The sequence below is a fragment of the Urocitellus parryii genome, chromosome 11 (genome assembly GCF_045843805.1).
Source record: "Urocitellus parryii isolate mUroPar1 chromosome 11, mUroPar1.hap1, whole genome shotgun sequence".
NCBI lineage: Eukaryota > Metazoa > Chordata > Mammalia > Rodentia > Sciuridae > Urocitellus > Urocitellus parryii.
In genome coordinates, this window is record NC_135541.1 from 66,012,805 (window position 1) to 66,026,820 (window position 14,016).

At 32.5% G+C, this 14,016-nt stretch overlaps 1 protein-coding gene across 1 annotated transcript in view; it reads right to left on the reverse strand.

The window, feature by feature from the left end:
• The window catches only part of Col24a1 (collagen type XXIV alpha 1 chain), a 341,896-nt gene that overhangs the window by 266,572 nt on the left and 61,308 nt on the right, over positions 1-14,016 (reverse strand). Inside the window, exons 10-11 of the mRNA XM_077791553.1 lie at positions 9,494-9,547; positions 6,087-6,131 (exon numbers count right to left, since the gene is read on the reverse strand). Of these exons, the coding sequence (XP_077647679.1) occupies positions 6,087-6,131; positions 9,494-9,547 (99 nt within the window). The remainder of the gene's footprint in view (positions 1-6,086; positions 6,132-9,493; positions 9,548-14,016) is intronic.

The window sequence follows — 14,016 nt, forward strand, 5'->3', positions numbered from 1 at the left end:
ATAGAAAGATACCAAATAAATAATCTAACATTACACTTCAAGGCCTAGAAAAAGAAGAACAACCAACATCCAATCAGTAGAAGACAGGAAATAATTAATATCAGAGGCAAAATCAATGAAATTGAAGTTGAAAAAAAATTTAAATCAACAAAACAAAAAGTTTGTCCTTTTAAATAATTAACAAAATTGATAAACCTTTAGCCAAGCTAACTAAAATAAAGAAAGAAAAAACTCGAATTGTTAAAATTTGTGATGAAAAAAGAAATATCACCACAGAGACTACTGAAATACAGAGGATAATCAGAACTGTTTTGAAAAATTATATTCCAATATGCTTGAAAGTACTACTAAATCCTAGAAAGTTACAACCCACCCAAATTGAAACAGAAGGGCATAGAAAATTTAAACAAAAATTTCACATAAGGAAAATCAGCTATCAAAAACTTATCAACAAAGAAAAGCCCAGGACTAGAAGGATTCTCAGAATAGTTCTACTAGACCTTTAAAGAACTAACACCAATCCTCCTCAAAGTATTCCATGAAATAAAAAGGAGGGAACCCTTCCAAACATATTCTATGAAGCTTGTATCACCCTGACCAAAATCAGACAAAGACACATCAAAGAAAGAAAAATTCAGATCAATATCCTTGATGAAGATTCAAAACGTCTTCATAAAATACTGGCAAATTACATACAAAAAACATTAAGAACAGTGCACCATGATCAACTGTGTTTCATCCGAGGAATGTGAAATTGGTTCAATATAAGAAAACCAATAAACATAATTCATCACATAAACAGACAAGAATTGCATGATTATCTCAATAGATGCAAAAAAGCATTTCACAAAATATAGCAACCATTCATGTTTTAAACACTAGAAAACACAGAGATTGAAGGAACTTACCTCAACCTAGTAAAAAACTATATACAACAAACCCAAGGACAACATCATTCTAAACGGAAAAAGACTGAAAGCGTTCCTTCTAAAAACAGAAACAAGATAGGGATGGCCTCTTTCACTGCTTCTATTCAATACTGTCTTTGAAATTCTAGTCAGAGTAATTAGGCAAAAGAATGAAATTAAAGGACTATGAATAGGAAAAGAAGAGTTCAAACTATTTCTGTTTGCTGAGAACATGATTCTATATTTAGAAGATTGAAAAACTCCACCAGAAAACTTCTAGAACATGAAATGACTTCAGCAAAGTAGTAGGATACAAAATTAATACAAATAAATCAATTGTGCTCCTATACACCAATCAGCTGAAAGAGAAATTAGGAAAAACATCCCATTCACAATAGCCTCAAAACAAAACAAAACAAAACAAACAAACAAAAACCTTGGGAATCAATTTAACAAAAGAGGTGAAGGACCTTACAATAAAAATTACAGAACACTAAATAAAGAAATTGAGGAAGACCTTAGAAGATAGAAAGACCCTTGTCCCATGTTCCTGGTTAGGAAGAATTAATATTGTCAAAAGGAAACAATTAAGAGCATGAAGAGACAGCCTACAGAATGGGAGAAAATCTTTGCCACCTGTACCTCAGATACAGCATTAATCTCTAGGATTTATAAAGAACTCAAACAACTTAATGCCAAAAAACCACAAATAACTCAAGCAATAAACAGATAAAGGAACTGAACAGGCATTTCACAGAAGAAAGACAAATGATTAACAAGCAAATATATGAAAAAAATGTTAAATGTCTCTAGCAATTAGATAAATTTGCAAACCAAAACTACAGTGAGATTTCATCTCACTCAGATAAGAATGGCAGTGATCAAGAATACAAGTAACAATAAATGTTGGCAAGGATGCAGGAAAAAGGTTCATTCATACATTTTGGGTAGGACTGGAAATTGGTGCAACTGCTATAGAAAACAGTATGCAGATTCCTCAAAAAATTGGAATAAAACCACCTTTTGACCCAGCTATCCCACTCCTTAATATATATCCAAAGGAGTTAAAATCGGCATACTACAGTGACACAGCTATACTGATGTTTATAGCAACACAATTCACAATAGCTAGCTATGGGATCAACCTAGATGCCCATCAACAGATGAATGGATAACAACAATGTTATATTTACATACACAATTGAGCATTATTCAGCCATAAAGAAGAATAACTTCATGACAGTTGCAAGTAAATGGATGGATCTGGAGGTGATCATACTAAGTGAAATAAGCCAGAGCCCAAAGCCAGATAGAATATTTTTGCTGATATGTGGATGCTAACCTTACAATAAGCGGGGAGAAGGGAAGAATAAATATTGTGTAGATTAGACAAAGGGCAATGAAGAGAAGGGAGGAAAATAGGAAAAGGAAAGACAGTAGAATGAATTTGAAATGATTTTCCTATGTACTTTCATGAGTACACCATAGTGAATCCTACCATTGTGTACATCTATAAGAATGAAAACCTAATTAGAATAGCATATATTCCATGCTTGTATAATTATATCAAAACGAATTCTACTGTTATGCATAACTAAAAAGAATCAATAAAATAAAATTAAAAGGTGTGGGAATGTAGCTCAGTGATAGAGCATCCCTGTATTCAATCTCAGTATCAAAAACATTTATAAGGGGGAATATTAATACATAGGATAGTATTCTGCAATAGTTTCTGAGATCATATTTACCATAATTAACTTGTGGCTATGTGGCTGTCTGTAACTGTATCTTACTCTTAAGTTCTCAAAATTTCCTTATAAATATGGCCAAATCACTTGTGATAAAAATAAGATAAAAGTACATATAGCACACATGTACATGTACATATAGCATACAGTACCAGATTCTCTATTATAAACATTAGTTAGGAAAAATGGGATACATGTGTTTTTCTAAGAATCTTAATTACAAATACATGTATCTTAATTCAAAAAAAATTTGCAAATTTTGCAACATAGGTTCTATTTTGCGGGTGCGATGCCAGGGATTGAACTCAGGGGCACTTGATCATTGAGCCACATCCCTAGCCCTATTTTGTATTTTCTTTAGAGACAGGGTCTCACTGAGCTGCTTAGTGCTTTGCTTTTGCTAAGGCTGGCTTTGAACTCACAATCCTCCTGACTCAGCCTCCGGAGCTGCTGGTATTACAGGCATGTGCTATGGTGCCAGGTACATAAGGTACTATTGAAGAAAGAGACCAGCAATCATTTCATTCACTATTTTCCCATCGCTTTCTGGAGCTCTCTTTTTGAATTCAATAGAGTCCTACTGGATAATTTTATAATTCCCTATGAAGTAAGAAACCTGAAGTTATCTATACATTTTCTTGGAAGATTTTATAATTCATTATGTAATAGGAAACTAGAGTTGCCTATACATTGCTGATCAAGTTAATATATACATAAGACCAAGTCATTAGTAAATGAAATTGGTGACTACGTAAGTAATATATAACTGGGGCTTTGCAAAAATATTTGATTTACTCAAATGTCTACAATTCCCTATTGCAGATTGGTTCATCTTAAGATTATATATACTTTAATTACAATAAGGAAGGTAGGATTTAAGTACTAGAAGTAATTTATAAATTATTATAAATTATTTTCTTAGTTTTTTAAAAAATAATGGCATGATTTGATAGGAAGAGGATGGAAAAACTTAGAAGACACAGAATGGATAGAAAAAGAATAAAAAAGGTAATATTGATCTAATGTCAATTTGAAAAGGCCCAGACCTTCTTATTTATATTAGGAATTTTATATGTAATATGAAGAGAGGTATTTCTGTTGAGGAAGATTTTATATATAATATAAATTTATATATCATAGATAGACTAAATTGTAAAGAACATACCAACATATTTGAGTATAATTTTTAAAAGATAGCATATAAAATATTTAGAATAGTGCTTGTGAATAAAAACAGTGGTGATGATGCTAATGATGACAATACTTTCATAATTGTTATAAAACCAACTTTTAAGTTGATTGCATAAGCAGGAAAACAAAATGTTTGACTTGTTTTGTATTCTTGATAGTTTGGTTAAGTTTATCTCTAACATTAAAATCCTCAAAGTGAAATTTTAAAATAGTTGTATCATATTTTGTCCAAATACCATAAAAATAATTTATGACTCTTCTAAATAGTATGAGCAGAGGACAGAGAGCAAAAATATCTAAGCAGTTAGGGGAAGGATTCTGGATTAACATTCAGAGGAGCTATGCTCAATTCTTGATTGAACATTTTTAACTATGTGACTCTGAGAAAATCTTTTAATATCTCTGAACCTCATTTTCCCACATACTCTATCTTTAAGGAATATTACAAAACTCCAAAGATAACATGTAAAATGATTTAAATATTATAGATTATTATAGATAGGTTATACATAGCTGCCATTTTTTTATACCTGTTTCTTACTATGACAAAATACCTGAGAAAAACATCTAAAAGGAAGAAAGATTTTATTTTGGCTCATGGTTTCAATCATGATCATCTTTCTCCATTGCTATGGGCCTGTGGTGAGGCAGAGCATTCTGGTAGAGAGGATATGGTGAAGCTGCTCACATCATGGCAGCTAGAAAGTGGAAAGAGAATGACAGAGAGAAAGAAAGAGGTCAGAAATAAGATATACCCTTCAAGGGCATGCCCTTTAACCTACTTCCTCTAATTGAGCCCCACCTCCTACAATTTCCACTACCACCCAATAATCTATTCAATTATGAACCCACAAATGAATTAACCTATTGATGAGATCATAGCCATTATGATCCAATCATTTCCAAAAGCCCCACTTCTGAACATGGCTGCATTTGGGGGACCAAGTCGTCAACATATGAAACTTTGGGAGACATTTCAAATCCAAATTATAACAGGGAATTATAAAATTATCTAATAGAATTCAAAAATAGAATCCAAGAAAACTGTGGAAAAATAGCAAATGAAATTATTACTAGGCCTTTTATTGGTACTTTTCTTTAAAGTTTTCAATGTGTCATTGCTTTAAAATATGCATTTGTAATAGATTTGGATCCTTAAAAGTTATATTTGAAAACACTTATATCCATTTTTTATAATCATTAAAATTTTATTCAGGTGTATACCAAAGTTCTAAAAATATGGTTATAAAAACTTGATTTTTATCCTCATAAACTACAGAAAACAATGCAGTCTTTGACAGCTTACCCTAGAAAATGCATTCAAGTGGCAATAAAAACTGCACAGTGGAAAGCAGGTGGATAATTATCTATACTAACTTAGCCAGGACAACCTGAGCCAGGACAACTAACTTAGCTAGGACAACTTGTCTGGACCACTTTTCTCATCTTTTAAATAGCACAGTACTTAATTATGTCAAAATTTTCTCCCATTTCTGAAAGTATTATATTACCTAGTAAATTCACCCTCCTTTAATTTTTTTTGAATCTGGAAATATAAAAAGCTGTTGCAACCCAGTATCTAAACTAACAGCTGAAACAGGCATTTTAGAAACCTCTAGAACATGAGGTTAAGTTTCTAAGACATCTCTTTGTGTAGGAATAGGTTGAATAGTGCTACCACTGGTGTTCCAAGCTGTTCACACATTTTCTGTGACATTTTAGCTCCTTCAAAGGAGACAAAGGGGCCAGGTGCAATGGCACACACTTGTAATCCCCATGGCTTGGGAGGCTGAGGCAGGAGGATGGCAAATTCAAAGCCAGCCTCAGCAAAAGCCAGGTTCTAAGGAGCTCAGTGGGATCCTATCTCTAAATAAAATACAAAATGGGGCTAAGGATGTGGCTCAGTGGTCAAATGACTCTGAGTTCAATCTCTGGACATCCTCCATCACTGACAAAAAAAAAAAAAAAAAAAAGAGAGAGAGACAAGGGTTTCTCCACTGATATAGTAAATGGATTTAGAAGTATTAAATTTAGAGTTATTTTTAAATCTAAATTTTCTTTTACATTCTTAAGTACCCCCATGATATACAAAGTAGCAAAAAAATTAAATTTTTTGAATGAGATGGATTATGCATGACAACAACAAAAGCAAAATGTATCCATATTTTAATGAGAACAAAACCACAAAATTAGATTATATTGCTCTATACTGAACTTTAAGAAAAAGGAATCAAGTTACCTGTCTTCCTTTAACACCCTTCTTTCCACGGATCCCAGGAATGCCCTATAATATAGAAAAGTCAAAATTTATATTTGCTGAATGAATTAAATACTACATATTTTTGTCAAATATCAATTAATGAAGGATGCCAAAGATAGAAATAAATTGTCAAGTAAACTAGTGTGAAAAGCTTCAATATATTAATTTAACTGAAGCAGCCCCTTTCCTTCTTCAAAATAGATACCTGATTGCATTTAGGTATTTACCCCATCCACACCTCCAAATGAGATCTTGACATACCCTGATGATAGTTATTTATTCGGAAGTAGGCACACTACCAATAATGGTACAACCAGACAAACAGGAAGATCTTATTTTCCTACCCAAAAAAGATGTACTCCTCTGTCTCCCTATCTTTATATGGATATAAACAAAGGTAAATTAACCCTTACACTGGCAATCTTGCAATTATATGGGAAACTGGTCCTAGTGTAATGCCAACAACGGGAAAGGCAAGACAGAGAAGGCATTGCTATGTTCGAGATCATCTTGCACCTATATCCCACTTAACCTATGGAATTCTTGTCATGTGAGAGGCAGTGGAGTATACTCCTTACACAGTCAGATTTTAGAGCCAGAAGATATAATACAAATCCTGGCTTTGCTCTTACTACCTGAATATATTTTAAGACAATTTACTTTCTCTGTATGTCTCATTTTCTTCATCTACAATGAGAGTAATAACAATATTCATCTTAGGTTTTGTGGGAATTAAAAGAATTACTTCATGTAAAGTATTTGCATTGTGTCTTATGTTATAGGCAGATCTGAAAATCAGCCCAGACTTACCCCATTTTGTTCAGATACCTCTTTGTAAAGTTGGCCTCCTTTCCACATGAGCCCACTTGCACAGAAGCAAACACCTCCAGCCCTACCTACTTACACCCTGACCACAATATCTTTGCTCTATGGGACTAATGAAAAATTGTTTTTCTGAGAATGTAATTTCTGAGAATATGACTATATGACTCTATTTTTGTAATTTTCCATTTGTATGAAATGTACTTTGTGATTATGATTGCTTCTCCTGCCACCCTTTCTTTGTGATTTTAGGCCTTATAAGTATATTCCTACCTCCAGCTGGGGTCGAGGGTTGCAGAACTGCTTGGTTCTCTGCACTCAGTAGGAAATAAAGCTTTTATCTTTATCTTCAAAGAGCCTGGAGAATTGTTTGCAAATTTGGGAATAGTGCCTTAACATTTACATCTACTGTTGTCACTTATTAGAATTTCCCTATTTTTAAGCCAGTTTTTGTTGGAGTTATCTATTACATGCTGTCTAAAGCATCCTACCTGATATAATCACTGAGTCATGTAGTCACCTATAAGCCTCATACTAAGAAATCTATTAAAGCCAGGCAACGCAGCACACGCCTATAGTTCCAGCTATTCCCAAGGATGACACAAGAGGATTGCTCCAGCCTAGGAGTTCTAGACTACTCTGGGAAACAGAGCAAGACCCTTTCTCAAAGGAGAGGAAAGGATAAGAAAAGAAAATTTATACCATAACCATGTCCTTGGGTTTGACTGTACATACAGATATGTTGGAAGATATCATTGGCTTAAATAATTCATTCACTTTCAAGTCAAGTGTTTCCTGAATACTCATGTCTCATTGATTACCAAAAAAGAGTTTATAGGTGAACAAGAAGACTCATTTTGTTAGAACTTTATGTATCTTTACAAAACACAGTGAGTTCTTTTTTAAGGAAAAAATGGATATTATCGTTTTCAAAGGTTGATTTTCCTATATTATAGCAGGAAGGCTAACAACAATGCAGACAAAATCAAACAAGTATTTTCCACACATATGTGTATATGTATTTCACATACCATATGCATGGGGGTGTGCATGTGTGTGCACATGTGTGTTTATAATACCAATTTCCAAAAAAGGGATATTTCTTTCTGTTTTCAGAGAAGACTATTTTTTTTCTGCTTTTCCGTACTTAAGTGTTTTACTTAATAAAAACACCCAGTTTGCTCTATCATTTATGTCTTAATGAGTTCTGATGTAACCAAATAATATTAGGATATGATTGACAGAATATGATGAAATGTCTTTATGTGTGTTGAGACATGACTTCATACAAAACGAGGGAGTGTGATGACAGTATTGTGCCTGTTGATGGCCTGTGTCAACACTGGGCTTAAGATCCTTCAATACAAGATAACAACATTTTGCAAGAACATACAATTTTTGTTTATTAAATCATTTATTAGAAATACATTCATGCAAAAAGATCAGAAAAGGACTATATCATAAGCAAAAGAATTATTAAAAATGTAAACTGAATATACTCCTTTGGGTGGAGAAGCAGTAGTTCAATTCTTTGCATAATGAATGGGAGATACCTTCTATTAATGTGCTGTATCACATAAAGTTTAAGTGTCTTAGCTGCAAATATTATGCTGAAGACAAGACATTTTTCACCATTGAAAGAAATGACTTGTCATGTTCATCAAGGGAAAATTGTCATTTCATCTCACCAAAGACTGGACAAATTATCTTTACAGTATATTTAAACTCTTAATATTATTACTTCTATTCAGGGCATGCACATGTAATTACCAGAAAATGTGAGGTAATTCACTCACTCAAAAACAATATATTTGAAAATATATTTAGCTAAGAATAACTTGTATCACTTTCAGTTGCAAAAAACACTTTCTAGAAATAAAAATTCTGTTCTGAACTTCATTCTTACCATGATAGAGTTAAAAGCTAAATACTGAATATGATTCTGTAGTTTAAAATTTTGTAACAATATTCTAATATCATTTCATTTTAGTTTTTCAATCCACAGAGTAAAAATGAAGAAATACAAATAATTGGACTGAATATAACCCTGAAAACTAGATATGATGAAGTTTCAGTGTCAAAACTCACTATCTTGATTATTTTTAGTATAACAGACCAGTTTACAAATATTCTATCTTTATTCAGAAGCAACTCTAATTGTTCTTTCTTGGAGCAATCCTCCAATGATTAAATTAAACATAAATATGTCTCCTAAGACTTAATTCTTTACTACATATTATACTACAAAATATACTTGTTAACAACTTATATTCAAATTAAAGACTAACAAATTATAAAAATTTCATAATTAGATATTTTAATATGTATTTTTAAAAAATCATATTTAAAATATCTACATATGTCCATATAATGTTACTTCCTTATAAAAATCAATAAAGATTTAAGAAAATGTAATTATATTCTTGCAGGTGATGGTAGGTTTTCTTAAATCTGAATGCTCTCTCAGTAAGATTATCATATATATATATATATATATATATATATATAATTTGTTGTATACCATCATTACTAAATAGCATTAGAAATAAAATTTGAAAACTTACTCTTTCTCCTTCAGGTCCAACTTGTCCTGCTTCTCCAGGAGAGCCAATGAAACCCTTTAAACATGAAAATAATATTTGTATTATTTCATCTCAATATTTACTCCATTAAGATTTACTCCATTAAGATTTCTAAACAGAAGTACTTTCAATTTTACTTATAGTACTATAGAAGAGTAAGATTTAAAGGTATTAAAGTATAAACAATTTTCTCTCAGTTGCTTTTCTTCCAAAAATTACAGGTCAATCTTTTTTTTTTTTTTTTTTTTAAGAGAGAGTGAGAGAGGAGAGAGAGAGAGAGAATTTTTTTTAATATTTATTTTTTAGCATTTGGCGGACACAACATCTTTGTTGGTATGTGGTGCTGAGGATCGAACCCGGGCCGCACGCATGCCAGGCAAGCGCGCTACCGCTTGAGCCACATCTCCAGCCCTACAGGTCAATCTTTACATTAAAAAAAATGTAGAAAACTGAAGACACGGCAGTTAATAAAAATAAAAAGACCAAATTCTTTCCTCCACTGAATTTTATGGTGGGCAGGGAGAAAAAAATACATATATATATATATATATATATATATATATATATATATGAACTAAAATGTAAAGTAGAAGGTAGGTATCAAAAGACTGTAAGAAGAAGCAGAAGAGATCCATTATAATATGAAAGGAGGTAATCAAGGAAGGATTCAAAGGAGGCTGGCACTTGAGATTGGTCTACAATATAAGTAAAATCTTGATAAGTACAGGATGATGACAGCAGAGGATTGTTCCAAGAAAGAGGGTCTTTGTTAATGGTAATAAACACAGTGTTTATAAATGATAACTGATTGAATTTTTTGTGTGTAATGCTTCAAAAAAGACAAGGACCCATTCTGACCTCATGAAGTTTTTAATGTGGTTTGAGAAACAAAGGATACATATAAATAACAACACAAGATACTATGTTCTAACATATCTTAGTTATACCTGTAGCAGATAGTCTATTTCATCAATTTTGTAATGTATACTATAGGTAGTTTGCAGCTAGATTAAATAGTATTAAATGTCAAGATAAAAATTTATGACTTTATATTTTAGATAATTGGAAGCTAAGGACTTTGTGAGAGTAGTGCACTAATGTCAAAAAGTATTTCTAAAATATTAATCTGTTCATTAACACAGAATGTATCCAGGACAAGAAACACTTATTGTAGGAAAACCTGTTAGAATGCTCTTGCTCTTTCTATGGTCCATGTTTGAAGAATTAAGTGTTTAGATTATTGATTCAACTAGCATTATTTTAACATCCATTGTGTGCCAGGTGCTGGGATTTTAAATTAGAATGTGAGGCCTGGGGTTGTGGCTCAGTGGCAGAGTGCTTGCCTGGCACATGTGAGGTACTGGGTTTGATCCTCAGCACCACATAAAAATAAAAATTAAAAAATAAAGATATTTTTAAAAAGAATGTGAAAATCATTACCCTCAAAAAAGAGTATAATACAAATAAATAATTATAATATCATGATAATTGTGACATGATTATGTAACAGGTGATATGATAAATACAAGACACAATGAAAACGACGGAAGCAGAATGGCCAGCTTTGCCTAAAGAGAAAATTAAGGTTGTTTTATTGAGGAGGCAACATTTCAGCTGAGTCTTGAAGAAATGGAAAGGTATGGCTAATATAATATGCTATCAGTCAAAATACTGGAATGAAATGACACAGCATGTATAATGACTTGCAACTAGTTAGTTCTATGTGGTTAGTGGACAAGAGGTTAGATTGGAAAAGGTAACAATGGTCCATCAGGAAAGGTCTTTTATACATGACAGAGAATTTGGAATTTATACTGTAATTAAAAAATAGATATGGTTTTTGTCTAAACAAAATGCAGTTTTTAAAAGTCACTTGGAAGCAGATTATGCTAAGTGAAGCTAGTCAATCTTTAAAAAATAAATACCAAATGACCCCTTTGATATAAGGGGAGTAAACAAGGACAGGGTAGGGACGAAAGTTTGAGAAGAAGATTTACATTAAACAGGGATGAGAGGTGGGAGGGAAAGGGAGTGAGAAGGGAAACCACATGGAAATGGAAGGCGATCCTCAGGGTTATACAAAATGACATATAAGAGGAAAGGAGGGGTAAGACAAGATAATACAAATCGAAGAAATGATTTACAGTAGAAGGGGTAGAGAGAGAAAAGGGGAGGGGAGGGGAGGGGAGGGGGGATAGTAGAGAATAGGACAGACAGCAGAATACATCAGACACTAGAAAGGCAATTTGTCAATCAATGGAAGGGTAACTGATGTGATACAGCAATCTGTATACGGGGTAAAATTGGGAGTTCATAACCCACCTGAATCAAACTGTGAAATATGATGTATTAAGAACTACGTAATGTTTTGAACGACCAACAATAAAAAAAAAATAAAAGTCACTTGGATTTCAGTGGTCAATAGATCTTATCTGTTTTTAAGGATCAAGGCAAAGATGACTTTAAGGTTTATGGCTGGATTAACCCCCAAATGATAAGCACTGAAGAAACATAAAAAGCAAACAAGGAAGGTGGTTTTGTAGAAAAGATGAGATTTGTTAGTCACTTTGAGTTTGTGGTCATGCTGGAACATAAGTGTAATTATCTTAACAGAAAATTAGAGACATGAGACTCATAAAAAGAGTCCATAGAGATTTAAAAGATTTGAAGGATAAATATGTCTGAAGCCTAGAAGGTAGATTAGAGCTCTGAGGAGAAAACAAAGAGAATAATCATCACTGACTTGAGAGAGGATGAAATGCAGATAGGAGAAGAATAGTTTTAAGATACATAGGAAAGACAAGGTACAAAAGAACTTGAAGCAGAAACACAGGAGACCATTTTTGCTAGGTTATACATAAAGCCTACTTATTCTGAACTAGAGAATGGATGACTTTTCAGAGTAAATGTTCTGCAATGCTAAACACTAAAGAATTAAATAAGTAAATGTCATTTGTACACTCATACATTATTCACAGCACTATTCACACAGTTAGCATTATTCACAATAGTCAAAAGGTAGAAGCTGCCCAAATGTTCATCAACAGATGAACGGATAAACAAAATGTGATATACACATACAATGGAATAAATACTGTGTTTAAGCCTTAAAAAGGAAGCAATTCTGAGACATGCCATAACACAGATGAACCTTGATGACCATTATGCTAAGTGAAACAAGACAATCAAAAGGACAGATATTATTTAGGCACCTGTTTCCATTAGGTACGTAAATAAAATTTTTAGAGAGAATAAGTAGAAGACCAGGGTTGGGGTTGAGGTGGGGGTAGTTATTAATGGGTTCAGAATTTCAATTTGGGAAGTATAACAGTTCTGAGATGGATAGCAGTGGTGGCTGCACAACAACATGAATGAATTTTATGCCATTGACTGTTCACTTAAAAATGGTTAAAATGGCAAATTTTATGTTTTGTTATTTCACCATAATTTTAAAAATTAAAAATAGAAAATGTCTTAGGAATCATTTCTAATTAGCTTGGAATAAAAATTTTACCACAGATTTAGTTCCTGAGGAACAGAATTAGCTAAGTGTTGTCAAAGCAGGAGGAATATTTTTTTTTAAAAAAAGGCAAAAACACACATAAAATTATCTTATGTACTACAGATTGTATGAAGAAGCAAAAAATAAGAAAAAATTAGTTCCTTTCTATTTAACTTTAATAAAATAAAACATCTATAATTTGCTTACTTGACAGCCAAGCAGCTGGAGAATGGAATGTTTCTTTTAAAATAAGAACACAAAAGCACTTGGTATTATTCATGACAAAATCTGTTAGCTTTAATTATCAGTTACAGTTGACTGATTGTAAACAGATAAATTTTATTTTAATGTACTTTTGTTTTGGTTATAAATAAAATAAATAGACATCCTAATGGATGCATCTATCATAAACTTTTAAATAACTAACTGAGAACATAGAGTTTAAAAGTCAGACTTCAGTTCAACATAGCCTATGCAGGGCATAAATATAAAACTGATAATTAAATATTTTAAAGGGAACAATGCTATGAGTACCCACCAAAGAAATCACACAAAGTTGTGGTCATTCTCAAAATACCACCACTAAACTAGAGGTGTGTAATGCAACAAATAATATCTATTTTTAAAAACCTGGTATAGTTTTGATCTTAAATGTTCCTGAAAATCCATGTGTTAAGGCTTGGTCCCCTGGGTGATATTATTAGGAGGAGTGGAACTTTTCAGAGGTAGAGCCTAGTGAGAGGAACTCAAGTCACTGAGGGCATGAGGATTGTTGGACCCTGGTCCCTTTCTTTCTCTTTTGCTTCTTGGCTCATGATGTAGTTTTATTCCATTATATATTGCCATGATCTATGGACTCACCATAGGCCCAAAGTGATGAGGCCAATTGATCATGGACTAAAATATTCACAAAATAAACTGTTTTCCTTTTCATATGTTGCTTATCTCAGGTATTTTATTATAATAACAGAAAGGTAACTAAAACAATAATAATATGTATTTT